The sequence below is a fragment of the Dendrobium catenatum genome, unplaced genomic scaffold (assembly GCF_001605985.2).
Source record: "Dendrobium catenatum unplaced genomic scaffold, ASM160598v2 fragScaff_scaffold_313, whole genome shotgun sequence".
NCBI lineage: Eukaryota > Viridiplantae > Streptophyta > Magnoliopsida > Asparagales > Orchidaceae > Dendrobium > Dendrobium catenatum.
In genome coordinates this window covers 2,124,489-2,144,494 of record NW_021318775.1, presented here as the reverse complement: position 1 = coordinate 2,144,494, position 20,006 = coordinate 2,124,489, and the positions used below count along the sequence as shown (strand labels likewise).

The 20,006-nt window shown below is 36.0% G+C and overlaps 2 protein-coding genes across 2 annotated transcripts in view; both read right to left on the bottom strand.

Moving 5' to 3' along the window:
• Window positions 1-1,024: 1,024 nt before the first annotated feature.
• Window positions 1,025-5,978, bottom strand: LOC110105050 (nucleolar protein 56-like). The gene is made up of 8 exons (XM_020834407.2): window positions 5,624-5,978; window positions 5,327-5,541; window positions 5,076-5,233; window positions 4,801-4,988; window positions 4,475-4,727; window positions 3,996-4,144; window positions 3,756-3,902; window positions 1,025-1,588 (listed from the first exon to the last, which is right to left on the bottom strand). The coding sequence occupies exons 1-8, from the start codon at window positions 5,826-5,828 to the stop codon at window positions 1,224-1,226; spliced, it is 1,680 nt and encodes a 559-aa protein (XP_020690066.2). The 5' UTR covers window positions 5,829-5,978; the 3' UTR covers window positions 1,025-1,223.
• A 5,495-nt stretch (window positions 5,979-11,473) lies between these two features.
• The window catches only part of LOC110105057 (exocyst complex component 5), a 45,006-nt gene continuing 36,473 nt past the window's right edge, over window positions 11,474-20,006 (bottom strand). Inside the window, exons 15-24 of the mRNA XM_020834417.2 lie at window positions 18,867-18,920; window positions 18,620-18,748; window positions 16,537-16,629; window positions 16,318-16,464; window positions 14,347-14,444; window positions 14,193-14,277; window positions 12,871-12,929; window positions 12,163-12,261; window positions 11,965-12,048; window positions 11,474-11,892 (exon numbers count right to left, since the gene is read on the bottom strand). Of these exons, the coding sequence (XP_020690076.1) occupies window positions 11,817-11,892; window positions 11,965-12,048; window positions 12,163-12,261; window positions 12,871-12,929; window positions 14,193-14,277; window positions 14,347-14,444; window positions 16,318-16,464; window positions 16,537-16,629; window positions 18,620-18,748; window positions 18,867-18,920 (924 nt within the window). The 3' untranslated portion in view covers window positions 11,474-11,816. The remainder of the gene's footprint in view (window positions 11,893-11,964; window positions 12,049-12,162; window positions 12,262-12,870; window positions 12,930-14,192; window positions 14,278-14,346; window positions 14,445-16,317; window positions 16,465-16,536; window positions 16,630-18,619; window positions 18,749-18,866; window positions 18,921-20,006) is intronic.

Sequence of the window (20,006 nt, the reverse complement as noted above, 5' to 3'; positions counted from 1 at the left end):
ATGGTGAAATAAATGAAAATATGATCAGTAAAATTCAAGTTAGATGATTGAAATGGAGAAATTCATCGGGCTTGTTGTATGACAAAAAAATCTTCCTCAAACTTAAGGAAAAAATTTATAAGATGGTGGTGAGATCTGCAAAGATTTATGGTGTCAAATATTGGCCATTAAAAAGAAGCATAATACTAAGTTAAGTGTTGCAGAGATGAGGATGCTCATGTGGATGAGTGGCTTTATCCTTAGATATAGGATTTGAAATGAGCATATACGTGAAAAGGTTGGAATAGCTCTAATGGAAGATAAGATTAGAGAGAGTCGCCTTAGATGGTTTGGTCACATAAAATGGTGGCCTTCCGACTACTCGTTGAGAAAAATAGATGTAATAGATTTAAGTTATGTTACGAAAGATAGATATAGACCTAAAAAGACTTGGTTCAAAAATATTAGAAATGATCTTTCTTATTAGAATTAAACGAGAATTTGACTTTTAACATGACACAATGAAGAAAGAGAATTCATGCAGTCGACCCTACTTAGTGGGACAAAGGCTTGATATTGTTGTAGCACCCAAAGTCCATAAAAAACACTTAACATGCAACGACATAACAATATAAGATGATGACAATGCAGCAGTTATCATTGCTCGGAAATTGCGACAGTTAAATTTTACTAAAATAGTTTCATTACCATCCGAAATATTTTCCATGAAAATAGGACATATCCTCTACAAATAGAAAGATATAACCTATACAGATAGAATATTCAAATATCTGAAAGAAACCTTTAATTGTTCAGGACTCCAAGTTGTTTCATCATGATTCACAACCACGATTTGAGAATTGTAACTGCAGCTTCCTATTCACTCTATAAAAACATAGCAAGCAAATGCCACCAAATGCAACGAATGTTATTTCTCTGGACATGCTAAGTTAACCTGAAATGACACGATAAAGCATACCATCCTGGATGGAATCATGGATGAAAGAAAACTCCATTATAGCTATGCTGAAACACAGAAAGGTGGTAAATGCAAAACAAAATTTCATCTTAGATTTCAATTGAAGCAAAAAATTTGTAGTACTTGAGAGGCACAATTAGCTAAGATTTCTGCGGAAATAATACAACAATAAACTGGAATTAATTTCAAAGAAGAACAAAAACAAACAGCTGTGGTGTTCAGAGGTTCTCAAAGGTAATGAATTTCAAGCTTCTCCAGAAAAGAGTCATTCATCAGGTTCAGCTCTTCCCTTTTTCTTCTTTTTCTTCTTACCTTCAGTGGCCATTTCCATATCACCAGCATTTACCTCTTCCCGATTTTTCTTTTTCTTCTTAGCAGTTTTGTTTTGGTCAGTATCATGGCTAATTGTCCCATTCACTGCCTCTTTAACGGTAACTTCCACCAAATCCACATCCTTGTGCTTCTTTTTCTTCTTCTTTTGATCAATTCCTAGATCAGCAGATGCATATACATTTACCACATTAGAAGGCTTATCCTCTTCCATTGGCTCCACTTCCTGGACCTCACCTTTGGATTTATTCTTCTTTCTTTTCTTTGCAAAAGGCTCCTCTGTGTCTTTCTTTTCACCACCTATTTTGAAGGACAACTTAAAAGGTGATTTACATGAAAACAAAAAACAAAAAAGAAAGTGCCACTATATATATATATATATAATATTTAAAAAGAATATATCAATATCCAGCAGTGAGAGAGTAATTTTACTTAAATGTACGGCCTGGATTATAACCCAAAAACACCAATTTCCCATCGCTAACCAGCTTCCCTTCCTCTCCTTCATCATTCCCTCGTCTCTATTATTCTTCCTTCTTTGATATGTTGCATGGCATCACAAATGCACAAGACCATTCTCTAACGTTCTCAGCTCTAAGCTTCTTCGTTTACACCTTCTCCTATCTATCTTCGTCTCCTTTCAGGTCATATCTTCTGAAAACCTTGATTTCTGGAAGAGGATAAAAGAAGAGGGAAATAATAGGGATTTTTGTTTTCTGCTTTTTGGTTTTTTGTTTCTTGTTTGTGCTACATACTAATAGCTAGGTTTACAATATTGAGATTGAATGTTCATTGATGGTGTTTTCCAGTTCTTCTGTATCATGGGTTGATAGTAACCATTCGTTCATTTTTTACTTTAAATGTATGACTTAGTTTATAACTGAACGCTAGTCCTATAAAAGCAGCACAACGATCTCCCTCCCATTATTCCACAATTTCTCATCACTAACCAGCTAAGACTAAATCAAATCAACTTCCTCATTGGCCATTCCTTCTTCATTATTGGCCCGTTGGCTTGCTAGTTTTTTATCAAAACTTGGTAAGATTATTCTCACATCCTAGGAGGAGAAGGTCCTTTAGCTTTTCACTGCTCGGCTTCTTTCATACCTTCTCCCATTTAATTTACTCTCCTTCACACTCGCATCTTCAATGAACGTTGATTTCTTGGAAGACAACAAAAGAAGAGGGAAGAATAGGATATTTGGCTTTATGCTTCTGGCTTTTTTGTTTCTGTAATTGGAGTTTGGTGAGATTACCTGAAACGCTTGTGCTAACATACTAGCAAATTAAATGATCAAAATAATCCCCAGAATTATTAGGTGTTCCCAACTGTAATCCCAAACTTTTAATGGCATTCAATTTAGTCCAACTTACCAATGTCGACCCAATTTGGTCCCTATGGACAACTTCTTCACTTATTAGAAAGATAAATTGGTGGAGAGATTGTCTACAAAGGCATTTTTAAACTTTTGAGAGTAAATATCATTAATTTAAGCGAGCATAAAGTAGTGAGATTGACCCTACAAAGTTCAAAATACATTCATGGAAAATTCCCCCCTCCAATTTATATCCAAAGAAATGTCAAAGTCAATGGTAGGACCAAATTAAAGGAGTAAATTGAACACCTAAAATGTCTGAGAGAAATGAACACACCTTAATTAGGGACCATTGTGGATATTTACAACAAAGTAAACAAACTGATAGATAGTTAGGTGTTTCCCTACAATGTTTAGATTGAAGATAACTATAAGCATACCAGTGTTTACATTATATATGTTTTTTCTCTTTCCTTATTGAGTCATTGCCCCTCTAAGAATGACTATTATTTTGCTTTTTCAATTGGCTCAAATAGTCGAATGAAACTCTAAATTCACTCAATCCATCACATAATCGAACAAAACTGATCCGAGCTATAAAATAGAAGAATGGGGCTTTTGGCTTTCCGCTTCTGCCTTCATGTTTCTACAACTAGAGTTTGGTGAGATACCCCAAAATGTTTGTGCTAACATGCTAATAGTTGATATTTAAATTGAAGGTTCATTAATGGAATTTTTTAAATATGACATGTACCAACGTGTAGAACATCCATATTGTAATATTTATTGACGGGGTCACTAACTCTCTATAAATAACTACTAATTTGTATTTCCAATTGGCTCAAATAGTCAAATGAAACTCAATTCACTCGAGCAAACTCATAATAAAACGAAATCAATCATAGCTAGATCAAAACCAAATGCATATGATCCATGAGCCAATATCGAGCAATCTATAATTTGACTGAGTAAATATAGATTCAATGTTAAATTAGCTCAATCTCACCTCTTTATCATATTGGAAATCAAATTAGTATTACACTAACAAGATGTTACAAACAATAGTAATTGCAAATAAAGGCAGTTGCACTTTGACGTCTAAAATAAATAAATTTAATTGTAAGAAATTTTATTAACTGACAAACACGAACCTTGTTCCTCAATCTTTTGTAATGCAGACTCAATGGCAGCTTTCATGACATCAACATTCTTGCGTGGTGCAACTCCCTTATCATAGAAGTCCAATCTCTCTTCAACCTGCTCCCGTAGCTTTTCCCCAAAAATGGTGGAATTCATATCTGAAAAAAATTTAGGAATGTGTCAAATATGGGAAATGCAACTTAAATATATAAGCATTTAAAGAAAAATAATTTCAATGAGGATTTGCTTGCCTGAAAAACAATCAATACGAGATGCAATTGAACACTTGTTTGCAAGGTAACGAGCTAATCGTCCTTTGTTACGAGCAGAAGCGCGCCCAATAAAAGAAGAATGAAAGATTAACCCATACTTTGGAGTATTTCCTTTAGTTTTTAACGCTCTAGAAGACCAAAAAATAGTGAAATAGATTAGTGATGATAAGTAATACAAAAATGATAGGAAATCTAAAAAGCATTAGAGGTAGCATTTACTCTTTATGGTCAATATCCTTCACAAAATGCATATATACTACAACAATAGGAACAAACTTATCAAGGAACATGACTACATCTAAATAATCAAGTCCAACAGATCAAATTTCATAACTGAAACATGAAAGACAACCCTTGACAATTTATTTTTTTTAATAAAGAAGCTTAAATAAACATTTTTTAACTTTTGTTCAATTGAAAAAACTATAAGAGAGAGATGGAAAATTTCAAATAGCAACCTGAATAGCGCCTTCTCAGCCCCAAGTATCTGAAGGGTCGAAGATGGGCACTTAGCTAGATTTGAGAGACTTCCAGCATGAGAAATAAGTCGTGCTCCCACAACTTCACCAATTAAAGAAGTCAAATTCGGTGCAATGTCATTCATCTTTGTAACTAGATACTCATATAACTTCTTCCTATATTCAGACAAATCCATAACCCTCTGTGCAAACTGCTGGACATTTATCAAATCAATTGGAGACAGGTCCTGCCCTGTGAATACATAAAAGTGAGCAGAATAACTCGGATGTCCTAAACAAAATAAGAGGGTTTTTAAAGTTTTCACCCATGGATGCTTTAGCAGCTTCCACAATTTCCTTCGCCTTCTCCTCATCACCAACAATATCAGCCAACTGTGGAATATGATCCTCAGACAAATTTGATTTGTCTTCCACAAACTTTGAAATTTTGGCATATAGATAGTTGTCATTGACAATTTTAACAAGTTCAGGAAAATGCCACGAATACCACTCCCTAAACAAAACAATTAGACATTTACAAAACACAAAAGGACTAAAACAATAAGATTTCAAAGCACTGCACCATCAAAGTCTAACAAACCTCACTCTCATTGAGAAAGTGTTGATATCTTTGTCAAGGGTATCAAGGAGAAAAATTGCCTGAATAACCATGTTATCCACCCTGTTGACATTGAACTTAACCTTCGCCCTGCTATAACTGTGGCCCAAACCAAGTTGAGCTTTTTCCAGGTCATTTGGCTACAAAATAACACAAATGAGGAACTTTAAGCAGAAATTAAACAAACTTCAAATAGAAATCAACACAAACGCCGAGCCCCCATAAGAACCAACCTTTAAATCCTTGATTAACCTATCAAAGTGCAGCCGGACACCACGAAGAAGCTCTAGGACGAAATCGTTGCTCTGGCAAGGGATCTTCGTCACCTCCAAGATCTGCGACCCGACCTTTGGCTCGGCGACTCCAAGGCTGAAGTTGGACTTCTTCGCTTCCTTGCCCTTAGGAAGGTTGAGCTCTAAGAAATTCCTCAACTCATCCGTCATTATACCTGCATCATCAAACCATGAATCACGTAACCTCCAACATGAAAACATTAGCAACGGTTAAGGCTAGAGCTAAAAGAGCAAAACCTTCGGAAACGGCGTTGCACTGGTTCAGAGCATCGAGTGCGGAGGAGAAGGGATTGAAAGCTACAAGCTTGACGACCTTGCCGAATCGACTAAGGTCGAGAACCGATTCGCGGATGGCATCCACGCTCAGGCCGATCTCGTCGAGGCCATGAGCGAGGAAGAGAGAGTACCCGGAGGCCGATTCGAAGAGGAGGTAGAGCACCATCGGCACACGACGTAGAGAGATACGGCGCCAACGCTCCCCTTCTCCCTGCGTACGCTAGGGTTTTACTTGGGTTTTGCGAGTCTTTTCGGACTCTGGGTTAGGTCCCTTCCTTCTTGGTTTGGTTTTCGCCTTTTCGGTGCAAATAGCGCGAACCGCATATGGGAAAGAGGAGTGTAGAGTATTTAAAATATAAAGATTTTAAAAATATTAGTGCTTAATTTAAAGAAAAATTATATTATAAATATTAGTACATATTAAATTTATTTTTTAGTTTATTTGAAAGTCTTCTCTTTCAAATACATCATATATTCATCATCATTGTTTCCGCTCACTGCCACCTCCCAACGAGAAATTATTAGGTGCAGAGTCTGGACGTAGAGATACGTCCGGACATCTACTTAAAATATGATATGTGGACTATGCTTTGGTTGCATTTTTTTCTGTGCTTTACATGCGCTTTCGTTGCATTTTAGTTGCGCTTTAACTATTCTTTTGTTGCACTTTTTATTGCGCTTTTACTGTACTTTACTTGCGTTTTACATACGCTTTGGTTGCACTTGGCTTAAATTTCCGCAGACACATTAAATATATAAAGTAAAAAAAAAAAAAAAACAAATCCATTTGAATATCTACTTGTACACTCCAAATCTTAATAAGAAATAAAAAACTTGCACTAACACAGTGGCCATTCGAACGAAGAAAGAGTCGTTATTGCCTCACTCCAATGTTGTTGAGTCTTGCTCTGACATCTCGCCCACAGTGGCTATTTCTCTTGTTTGAGGCATACAGAATCCATAGACCATCTAAAATGAGATAATCAAAAGGAAAATAAATTTAAGAAAAAATATATATCAAAGAGTCACTATTGACGTGTTCGTTTGGTCGGGAGGACCATAGTCTGGTGACAGAGGTCGGAAAGACTGTAGTCTGCGAAAGACGTAAGTCAGAAGGATCATAGTCGGCTGGTGACAGGGGTCGGAAGGGTTGTAGTCAGTGGGCGACGTAAGTCAGGAGGACCGTAGTCGGTTAGCGAAGGAGGTCGGAAGGACTGTAGTCGGTGGGCGACATAAGTTAGAAGGACCGTAGTCAGTTGGCGACGGAGGTCGAAAGGACTGTAGTTTGTGGGCGACATAAGTCAGAAGGACCGTAGTCGGAGGGTGACGGAGGTCGGAAAGACCGTAGTCTGCGGGCGACATAAGTCAGGAGGATCGCAGTCGGCTGGCGATGGAGGCCAGAAGGATTGTTGTCCGACGACGAAGATTAGAAGGACGGCGTCAAGTAGAAGTCCAAAAATGGAAAGAAATTCATCTTTGGATAGATGTCCAGCGATATTCCGATAACCGGTAGAAGTCCGTCGACGGGTAGAAACTTGGCGAAGAGTGAATGTCCGGCGTCGGGTAGGAGTCTGACGTTTGTTGGTGGCCGAGGAGAACTCCGACATCACTTGGGCGGAGTTTCGGCGTCAGGAGGGATCTCTGTCCTTAATTGGGCAGAATTTTAGTATCTCGTGGAAGTCGGGCAAAATTCTGGCGTCCCGTGGAAGTCAGGCAGAATTTCGGCGTCATTTGAAGTTCAGGCGGAACTCCGGCGGTGGTCGAGGAAGAGTTTCTTCCCTCCTAATCTTCTCTCTTCTCTTCTCCTTCTTCCCTTCTTCCTCTTGCTTCCCCCTCCTCTCATGAGAAATGAGAGGTCTATTTATAGATTTTCTGGAGTGGCATGGCCCGTAAATAGATGAGAGATCATGGGCAAATATGGAGGATGAACATCCGATATTGAATCCTTCGATCGTGGACCGTTTATCAGGCATTTGAAGGTCTTAGTGACTTTGAAATTCGGCGATCTTGGGCTCGTTGAATTTGTCTCGTCGAGCCGTTCGATTCGACTATAACCTCGTTAAAATCGAAGACCGTTTGGTAACTCAAATTTTGGTACGAGCTTTCCAACAGCACTATGTGTACTTGATTTGGGCTCATTTGGGCTCGGATTGAGTTGAATTTGGTGTCATTGGGTTCGTATTTTCGAGACGCTCAGTTCGACTATAAGCTCGCTGAAATCGGAGTTCAGGTGATCCTGGATTTAATTTTTGAAATTTCCGAATTGATTTTTGCCTCGAGATTCAAGCCCGACCAAGATAATTTTATAATGACGTATCTAAATTTAATACATTTACAACTTAAATATAAAAGGTCCAATTTAAATATGAATATATATAAACTATTGAGAATAGTTGAAGGCTAATTGTATTAGAATAATAGTTCATTTCATATAAGATATCTCATTATGAAGAATGTATGTCTGCCGAGACATTTGAAAGGATGAGCTAAGTATGGTTCTTTGAAAGCTCCAAATAATATATGAATCAGATTATAAACTTTTTGTGTGATATTTTTATGCTAATATTGAAGTAGCTCTTACAAATGAATTTTTTTATTATAATTCATTTAAATTTGCTAATTGTTTGCACATTGATTATAAGTTTGTTGTTCGGTAGAAAATATTTGATTATTTCTACTTTGACTTCATTTGGAACAGCTTTTAACTACTTTTTAAAGTAATTTTTTAATACAAAAATAAAATTAAACTAAAATATTTTAAAAAAAGTTTTGCTAAAAACTACTTTAAAAACCAGTAAGAAAACCATCCCTAATAAACCTTAGTATTACTAAAAAAATAAAATGATCATCCAACAAAGAGTGTAATGTTTCAACTAATACTTATTTTGTAATGCCTCTAACATCTCCACTAAGACTATATAAGATCAAATGGGGAGAGAAAGATGAAAATTTTTTTCAAACATGAAGTGCTGGAGGAGTCAATACCTTCAAAGTTTAGAAGTCTCTAACTTGGCAACTACAATAATTATGAGATACCTATTGATCTAATGGAACAATATTTGAAAGGTTTGGAAGATACAATGACATTATGCACTATATCATAAGTGCTTATGACAACACTTGTCTAATTTTACTTTAAACTTATTGTTTTAATTTGTTTCCAACATTCGGTTAAAATTTAGTGTTTTGAAGCCAATTGGAAGTTGGAGGTAGCTGAATTAATAAAAGCTACTTGCATTGTGATAGAAATATAATTTCTCCTCCTTTATTCTATGGCCGACCCCTCATCCTCATTATCAATACAACGAATAACAAAAGTTCAAGTTCTCACTTTTTTCATACTACACTAAATCCTAAATCTAACCTAATGTTGTCTCTCAAGTCCATAAGAAACACTCAGTATATCATCGCTCTCTCTCACCTAAGCCACAACAAATTCCATCTCTTCGATCTCACACAAGTTAATGATCAACCAATAGTTCCACCTATTTTTTAACATTCTTATTTTTTTAGTTTTGGATGCAAACTTTAACACATGCTAGTTTAACTAGTCCTATAAAGTCCAAAATCACAGCCACAAAGTCATAAATGAAAGTCACCCTCAGCCCCTACTTCCACCATTTTGAAAGGACAAAGAACTTGGAGAGCTAAGAATTGCATGAACACTCAATCGCAAAATGAACTAGCGAGTATGATTTCGCCCGTAAAAGATCATAAAATAAAATGCGGAAATGAAGGAAAATTAGATATACCAATTGCCCAACTCTTCTTGTCCCAAATTTCTAATATCAAATCCGAATCTATTCTTGTTGACTTTCTCTTGGAATTTAGCTACACATATCAGCTTGTGTAAATCCCTTTTTTATTGTTAGATCAGGAAAACTGTTTGGTATTTAAATCTTGATAAATCTTTGAAAACTATTTGGCAACTTAATTCAATGTTTTGAATTTAATTTGCAAGGCTGCTTGATAATTAGATAATTAGTACTATAATAAATAATTTGATAATTAACAATTAAATATTTAATTTTAATTTAGCTAACTTCTAATTATATTACTAATTATCTAATTTAATGAAAATTATATAACTAATAACTAATTATAGTCTTAACTTCTAATTATATTAAACTAATTTAATGATAATTATCCAACTAATAAATTACCAATATTAATTAAACTAGTGTAATGATAGTTTGACTACTAATTATTAATTTATAGGGATTTTTACATACATAACACCTAAAACTATTTAAAATACAAATTTAACACCTAAACTAATTTATTTACTAATATACCACCTAAATTAGTCATTTTAAATCATTTATACCACTCCGTATACAACTCCGTCTTCAAGAAGTTTGCTACGTTCGGCTCGTCGTCTTCGCTCTGTCTTCCCTTCGCTCCGGCCATTCGCCACTCTCCGAGCCTTAGTCACGGCTGTTTCGCGGCGACACTTCCAGTGCGAACAGGTGATCTTCTCCATGCCAGTCCTAACAGGTGATCTTCTCCATTACGGTCCCAACGCTGTCACCGCCGGTCCCGACGCTGTCACCGCCACCCTCGTCCTCATTGCCGGTGCTGACTGACAAGAGGGCCTTCGAAACTTCCGGCCGCCACCCCTTCGACCTTATCCCTACTTCACTCATCTTCCCCTGTGTCAAGTATGCTTTTTCCGCCTATGGCCTGTAACGAAAACAAATCTTCTTCAGTCCAGATTTATTTAATAGATTTATAATCATTTACTTTTTTAATGTTGATGGTGATCTTCTCCATTAGTCCTTTAGGGTAAACGTATCAAGCTTCTTCAACTATTTTGTGTTTGTAAAGTTAGAGATGCACATTTGCTGTTTGATGAAATGCCAATATATGTATTTTCTGTTTGATGAAATGCACAAGTCTATTTTCTGAATGAATGGACTGTAAATGAGTTCTTATATATGATTTTCTTTACATTAGTTGTATAAGACCTTTACTCGTATTGTTTACTATTTGGAGTTGATGGCGAAGAGACGGAGTGTTATTTTTGATGAGATAATTGTTTTCAGGTGGTATATAGGTAAATAGAAAAGTTTAGGTGTTTAATAGGTAAATAGAGTTGTTTTAAGTGTTAGGTATGTAAAAATCCCTAATTTATAACCTATGGTTTGACTTCCACTCTTTTCCTCATCACCATTTCTTCGTGATGTGCGTGCTTCACACGACAGAAGCTCTCTTGCTGCTTCCTCTACTCATGGCGGAGGTACACGAATGGAGTGAAGAAAAACATGAGAACATACTTCTTCACCTTATCAACTTGTCCAATGCCGGCGAAGCCCCACGTGCCGCTATCCAAAGTCTTGGGTATTCCTCTTCGCGAAGGTAAAGATTTTTCTCCCCTTTCGCTCGCGTCTGATTTACATTAAATCCTGCTTAAATCTCACGAAAAATCCGATACCAAACAGCCCCTTGCTCCGCTAAGCAAATTGCCACAACAAACGATTAGATTGAAAAGGAAAAAAAATTGCCAGAGTCAAAACGTAACAATAATCTTAGTGGTGCTAAACAACTTTTAGATTTATATTGACATTAATGCAGCCCTTAAATATCATATGTAACACTAATTTCATAGCAAATCTAAAAGTTAAACTTTTTTTTTCACATAATAAGCATCAGAAAATTCTGACATAATTTTTTTAATTAAAAAATTACATCAACAGTTAAATAATGCACCACATATGTTCTTCAATGTCTACCAAGCAAATTGTCACAGCTACAATAAATTGGACCTCATCATCATCAACAGCAAGCTTTCAACATATTGAGATCCAGTAATTGAGAGCACAAAAACTAATCCAATACAGAATGCAACTTAGTGCAAAAAATAAAGAATCAAGTGAACAATATAAGGTTTCTTTTTGGCCCGTGGAGTTCTTACAGTACATGGCCAATTAGGATTATAATTACTGGAACTATAGCGCATCTATTGTAAGCTAATTCAGTTCTACAAGTTCCTAAGGTATTAAAAGATAAACTAACATTGTAGAATAAACAATAATCATCTTAGAACTCCTCAAGGAGAATTAATATATATATGTGACTAATAAGGAACTCCATTGGAGCTATGGAACATGGAACAGACAAAGCCTGGCCATAATTTAACAAAATTCGATCTTGATTATGACTCTGCTACAATACCACTGATTCTGGAAGCAATCTTGGCAGTTCTGTAATCATCTCTAAGTTGAACAAATCTGCAAATTAAGAGATGATTTCTTAAGCTATTCGTTTCATTTGGAAAGCAAATTTAGGTGGTGAGGTCGTACCTTAATCCATCTTTTTGTATGCCTGGAGTTCCTTCAAATAGGGAAGCAAGACTTTCAGGTGCAACAATAAACACATTAGCCATGCTGGAGCAAAAGTAAGAAGTTTGTTAGAAGTTGTCAACAGCAGCACTAACTGCAACAATGATGAAAATCATAATAATAAAATAAATTAGAGCAAAGGTCGGTTGTGATGCATACATGCCCAACAGTTCAAATTTTTCATCAACGCTTGGTGCATTGAAACGCCTGACGAAGTCCCCATATTCTGTTATGTCTCTCTTCAGCCGCAAACCACCACTGCAGGTAATTTATTATAGAATAGCTAAACATTTCACAACAAAACAGGCACAAAATTAATACTAAATCTCCTAGCTAATGGTCCCCATAATGGAGAGAAGTACAGAAAAATAATTATTTTTCCTTTTGTTTTGAAAGGCACTGTATTATAAAATCGCATCTATTTCCTTTTGTTTTGAAAGGCACTGCATTATAAAATCGCATCTACACCAGAATAAAAAAATAGCTGTTCTTTCTCCCCGAAATTCATGTTTAGCAACGAAGAGCATAAATCTAGCAGAATTCAGTTAGCGTCATAGATGCCCTAAAATGTCATCCATAGCATGTTTCATAGAATTTGTATAAAATTTCAAGTAATTTAGAAAAAAAAATGCAATTTAAAGCAATGCTGCACCAACAATGATCAAGGACTAAGGCTTCGTTTGAGATGACTTTCTTACTACTTAAAGCAGTTTTTTAGTACAAAATATTTTAAGAAGCAGTAAGAAAGTCGTCCCAAATGAAGTCTAAGACCTAGCAAAATTAAAAAGTTCAAAAGTACGTTAACTGAACAGGAATGTAGATCTTTAAGAGCAAAACATGGATAGCATAACAGGCATGAAATATTACCTTGGGTTGAAAGTGAACTTCTGCCAATGAAATAACAACCCTCTATGCAAGCGATCCCCCTGAAGTAAAGCATTCCGTCTTCAGTTCAAAAATTTAAAACCAAACTAGCTTACGAACTATTACCACCAAAGAAAAGATGTATTTCCAATAATTCTCAAACGAATGTTGTACAGAACGGATGAAAGAAATGATGGCAGGAAATCACTCGTATCCCAGTCAAAGCTGGATCATGCAGAGTATATGCTTGTAACAACTAAAAAAAGTTCTATGAAACCGCAATTGCGTGCATGCAATGTCTATAGTATACTAATGATGACTGCATGGCCTTGACGTTGAGATTATGCTCTATCAGTGAATCAATAGCACCTAACCTCAATGCTGAGACATCTCAGACCCTCCTAAGACAGAATAATTGAATGCCGGAAATGATTGCAATGCCTAATAATGACTTGAGACATAAATGTATTTATTTGTTTCATTATTGAAGTATCAATCCATATTTAGAAAGCATTGCACCCTTTCAATGTTATCACCATAATTTTTATATTGCTAGATGGATAGACGGCAAATCCTAAAAGCTCTATTCCACCAGCTGTGGCAAAATTCCAACATATGTTAGTTACATCTAGCAATAAAGCTGTCAAAATGCAGGATGTTTTTTTGGCAAAGATTTGAACCTTAAACCTCCTCTTTGGAAGTCAAAGGCAATAGCACTCAACTAAGTGGCTGGCAGTTACAAAAATACAGGATAATGCAGCACTGGACATTGAGTATGTGTTAGACCGGTCCAGTCAGGCCATATGGGATTGGCTCACCTATAATAAAGGCGGAGGAGTTCTGCCTCCCCAGTGATTCTGCCGTCCGTGTGGGGTTCAAAAGGAAGCAGTTAAGAAGGAATTAATGAGAGTTGGAAGGAAAAATTTAAAGGAGGGGCTAATTAGAAATTTCCTTTATGATTATATGATTTAAGTAGGATGTTCTCCAAGGGTTAGGGGGTTAGGGTATCGAGGATTTTTCTAAATTGAGTTGTTCTTCTCTAATTTGGGCTTTAGCGGCATCTAGAGATTTTGGAGAGCCGGATCCCCCTCTCCAATTAAGGATCCATTGTATCTTATTATTTTTCTTCTCTATTTCATCAATTGCAAAGAGTTTTCTCACTTATTTCCCTTAAATTTGTCTTGGAGATTGTTTTTGGGGTGCTGAAATTCAATTTCAACCAAGGGGGAATGGATTTCTGCAGTGTTTCCTATCAGTCTGTTCTTTCAATCTCAAGATCTATTGCAACAGTATAATGATACAATTTCAAAGAACTGTGGACTTACGAGCTCAGTCAGAAAAGATTGTTTGTTGAGACCTTCTAAAGCAGAGAATGCAACCTCTAAAGCTCGAGATAGGTAGCCAACAACTCTGAAGCCAAAAAGAGGAAAATGAAAGGGCTAATATTAGCATTTCAAATAACATATAAGATAAACATACCTCATGCATGCATTTGTCGGTCGATGATCAGGAAGATTTCCATCATCAGGTGAACGATAATCAATTGTCTTTTGCTCTGTGGAAAGTAGCCTCTCCACCTGCGTAGGAGTTGGGATAAGACATACAGCAAAGAAGCAAGGAAGTTTTTTCTTTAATGTAAAAGCTAGGTAGTAATACCTTTCCTATTAGAGAAGAACAAAAAGATTAATACAAATTAATAACTAAAGTGTTAGAGATAACTCGGGAAAAAATAAACCTGGTACAGATGTGAAAAACTCAAGAAACTAGATATTAACAGAAAAGCTGAAAACAGAAAATCAAACAACAAAATTCTGTTGATGTACAACATCCTAACATCAGCAACCACATCACAATTTTCCAAGCTCTTTCGTATTCCCAACATCAAATCCTTCAAAATCTTTGTTATTACTACTTTAGGTACAAGATTTTTCCTTGATCCAGAAAAATACCTTGTTGATGATATCAAACTAATGGGCTTTTTCAACTCTAGAACTGTCATTAAAAGTTCAGATATTTCTTTCATCCCAAATCACTCGAGCCACCAAAAGGATTAGCATACTATCAATATCTTTATCTCATCTTTATCCGGAATAGCAGTCAAAACATTGTTATTAACCTCATTCTGCAGATTCAGTAAAAGGGCATCTCTAACTGAAAAACTTATTTTTTTACTTGAAAATATAATAACAGTCACATCAAATAATAACTTATTTCCAACCGAATTCCATTTCTTAACACCACAACAACATCAAGCCTTTATCCCACTATGTGGGGTCGGCTACATGAATCCTTTTTCTTCATTGTATCCAATTAAGAGACAAATTCTCATTTAGATCTAATATCATTTCTAATATTTTCTAACCAAGTCTTTTTAGGTCTACCTCTACCTTTCTTAACATAGGTTAAATCTAATACATCTACTCTCTTAACCAGGTCATCTGAAGGCCACCGTTTTATGTGACCAAACCATCTAAGACGACTCTCTCTAATATTATCTGCCATTGGAGCTACTCCAACATTTTCACGTATTTGCTCATTTCGTATCATGTCTCTAAGAGTAAAGCCACTCATCCACCAGAGCATCCTCATCTCTGCAACTCTGAACTTAATATTATGCTTCTCTTTTAATGACCAACATTCTACGCCACAAAGCATTGCAGGTCTAATCACCATCTTATAGAATTTCCATTAAGTTTGAGTGGTACTTTTCTATCACACAACAAGCCCGACGCATTCCTCCACTCCATCCATCCAACTCAAATTCTACTAAGAATATTCCCATCTATTTCACTATCATTCTGAACAATAGACCCAAGATATCTAAAATGTCTAGTCTTATTAATGATTTGATCGCCCAAAGTCATAATCCCCCACTAGATCTATTATTACTAAAATTACACTCCATATATTCAGTTGTAGAACTACTCAAACGAAGGCCTTAAGACTCAAACGTTGACCTCCATAATTCAAGTTTACCTTCATCTCCCTCTCTAGTCTTATCAAAAAGAAGAATTTTGGGGAGGTCAATATTGGCGTTGCATTGTTCACGCCACGAAAATGCAGCTGAAATTCTGAGTTCGGGTGGAACTGGTGGGGGACAGCAAACCCTTGTTTCACGTTCTGTCGGGGATGGCCTAATACCCCAATTAATTCCAACCAGCTCGTTTGGAGTCAATGTAAAACGGTTTTCAAAGAACTCAACAACAGAGCTTTCAATAGCATCAGTATCAGACGATGTGCAGTTCTTCTGCGCTTAATATGTTGAATGCCAAAGAATAGTAAACAACACAAAGCCCAAACAGTAAGGAAAAGGCAACTACAGCTGGATGATGCTCAGGTACTGATGCTCATCATTGTTTAAATTAATATTATTCTTATATAAGAACAAGACGAGTGCCTATATCATGTAGATATGTAATTTTTTTCGGGAAGAGTTCCCAAGGTACACACCTCAGCCATTACAGTGTCAATACACTGTAGGAGCCCCTTGCGCACAGCAACTTCAACATTGGATATAGCTGTCCCCATCTCTTCACAGGAAGACGCATGAGCACCATCCACAGGAAGCAAGAGACGGGCAATACTATTTGAAAAATACTATAAAAAAAAAAAGTTGTTGGCGCCGAATTTATAACTAAAAAAGAAACAATGTAACATGCAAATGGTTACCTGCTGAAGTATAGCTATGCTACTAGCACAACGTTGCACAGCAATCATGAAAGATTTGAAACTGCTTTCACCAGCAGCTGCAGCCGCCTCTGCCTACAAAAAATTGAACTTAAAAATTTTCTAACAAAGTTTCACTGCACAGTTCAATGCATAATGTAACTGCAACAAAGTATCAGAAAGAAACATAGAATTGAACAGTGGATAACAACTATATTGTGATAATTACTTCAGATTTTCAAAGTGTTTGCTGAAGATTCTCACATTTACGCTAGGATATAAAACACTTCTAGAAGCTGTTAATGTATATCTCAAACATTTTTTGGACAATGGCACCTAATAGGAATGCTCTAACATGTTTTAGATCATCATCATAAATCATCACTAGCCTAATCCAAGCCCCTATTTTTCATTAATTCATTCAGGTAGAGTATTGTATAATAAGTTCAACTTTATTTTACGCAAAATTTATACCAGTTCCAACCATTTGATTTTGGTCAATCCCTTTTCCTTTCTTCTAAATTCATCTTTTCTATCCATCTTATTGGTACTTTTTTTGCTCTCCATTGTACATGCCAAAGCCACCATTTAGCGGGCGCTATTTCTACTGTCCCTTAATATATTCATTTATCAATGTATTGATCGTTTTCTCACACATCCACCTCTACATTCTCATTTCCATCACAAGTTATCAATGACTTTCTATTACCAAACTGTTAGGCCGGTTCAGCCTGAACCGGCCCAGCCGGCTCAAAGGCCACCTCTTGTTTACAGGAGGCGGACAAAAGCCGCCCCTTTGATTTTTCCACCCAAGCTAGTGGGCCCCACTAGGAGCCAATTAGAGAAAGAGAGGGGGGCGGCTAGGCATGAGAGAGAAATTTTGAATTAAGAGTTTGAATTAGGAAATTAATGTATTAAATAGTATGGTTTTTTAGGGTTATGGTTATGCTTTGTTTGGTGGCTAATTTCGGAGTCTTGTTCCTTGGTTTGTTGGGCTCTAGCTTTGTCTAGAGATTGGGAGAGAACGATCATTCTCTCGAATTGAGGATCAAGTGTATCTTGTTTTCGTCACTCGATTAGATCTATCCTTGATATAAAATAACTGTTTTATTGAAATTTCCCTCAGATTTTGCATTTTTTCCTGCTGTTTGTGCCTCTATTGTTAGGGAATACTTGAGAACTACAAGTATTTCCAAGCACAAACATGTATATCGATATAGCATTATCGGTTCTAATAGTAATTTTAGTTCTAATAGTAATTTTAGGACATTTCCCTTTAAGTCTCCAAGATATTCTATTAGTCCATAATAATTGAGATATTTTTCAATTTTAACCACCCAATCTTAGCAACTTATATTTCCATCTTCTATATGGTAGATCAAAAATAAGTAAATCAATCAACTAAACTTCACTTGATCTTCAGGTGAATATTGATTGATAACTATTAATTTCATACCCACTAAAATAATTTATCATAAAATTAGTCATTGTTCTTCTATTTGTAAGACCCTTCTTAAAATTTTCTCAACTATTCTAACTCTGGCGTATGTTAAACATTTCAAAAGATGGTATCTATTTTTTGATAAAAAAAATGAAACAGCATGACAAAAGGCAAGCTCACTATGGTATTATAGGACAAGTCCCTAACAGCTCCAGGACACCAAAAGTTCAAGAATCAAACCAGCTCCTCCATTGTATACATACGACAATGTTATAGACTTTGTCTGATCTATAATTTATCTGGTAAGCAAATATTGGTGTCAGACATTCTTTTACGGCATAAAAACTGAACTAATATATAAAGCAATTCATGCTGTACGTATTAAGATATTCCCCTCTCCACTTCCCGAGCCAGTATAAATACTATCGATTGACTTCCAAAAAACTCACATTATTTGGGTGAAATTAAGCCAGGTGAACTCCTTTAGGTGATAGGACAATTATTTTCTTGCATGGTGAATTGAAGCTCAATGATAACCCGTCCTATTTGTATCCAATACATTGAATAAATCGAATTACTGTTGAATTAGGATTTCTGAATTTATGAGGTCGATATGGACAATAATGAGCAAGAGATTGTTCATACAGCTGAAGCAGCCGCTGCAGCTACCCTTCTGCTAACGCTTGCCCCAATCATAAACCTATCCCTCAATGCAGCTGCTTCATTCAAACTCTCCCTGGCCCGCTCCAGCCCATCAGTCAAATATTGGCTCACCTGCACATATACCAGCATTAAAATTATTGGAAAGATCCTCAAGACAGCCCATCCTAATTGAAAGAAGACATTTAAAAATAATACTAATAAAGAATAAAAAACTTCATACATAACTTACTTGATCCAGCAAGCAATTAAAAACAGATTTTACTGTAGCAGCAAGACTGGCAGACTGTCCAATAGAAGACCAAGATGGCATTAAAGTGCAAGAAGAGCTTGCAAAAAGAATATACACAGTTTCCATTAGAAAAATATTACAGTAGCAATAGAGCACATTAAGATTAATACACAGCAGTCTTACATAACCCTCATAAAAAGATGAGAAGTACATTGTACCCAAAATCAATAGGAAGATGGTACTCCATTGGAAACAAACCTAAGCAACACCCCCAAATTGTCAATATAAACTCCAGACACACTTTTAGAAGTATAATAACGATTTTTGTGCCTTGAAGGATGAAAGTTATTTAGAAAGGAAGTACAAATTTCCTCATCCATGTCTCTGAATTCTGTCCCTCTTGTTCTCCATAACATTGCGCTACTTCAAGAGTTCATGCTATTTCTTGCATAAAAACAAAGTATTTGTAGATGTATCTGTAGATGCCATAGAAGAAGAAGATTATGCCACTTCAAAGAGATTGAAGTTAGAGTATTTAGCATTCACCTTTAACCTACAAGATAAAAGATAATGCCCGGGAAGTAGTGATAGACTTTTAACTGTTGCATACAAGATTAATTTATTTTGAGTTATTGGCAGAACTATAAGGATATGGCTGAGGACACACTCTAAGAGGATTCAAGCCTGGTAGGTCAAATTTAAGAAGGGTCACGAGGTCCAGCAGTTACATGATAACTGATTATAAGCAAACTGATACAGAATTACACAATCGAATGAATAAGACTTGCACAATATGATTTAGAGAGTTACTCAAAAAATAAGGCAACACTAAGTTTTTCTTTTTAAAAAAAGGCAACATTAAGTAAACTGGATACTAGAGAATGGATGCCAGGAAGTATTGTATATTTAGTCGGGGAAGGATAAAGTTGAACCAATAGAAAAAGCGTATGTAAGACCTAGTAAGAATAAAGATTTAGAAGGCTAGCAAAATAATTAATTAAGGATTTGAATTAAAGCTAGTTTAGCATGATTTTCCTCAACAGTGCATCTGAGTTAATGTTTCAAAAAATGAAAGGTGCACTAAATATGATATTATTAGAAAAAGAGAAAGTGTATTAGGATTGGTCCAATTTTAGATTA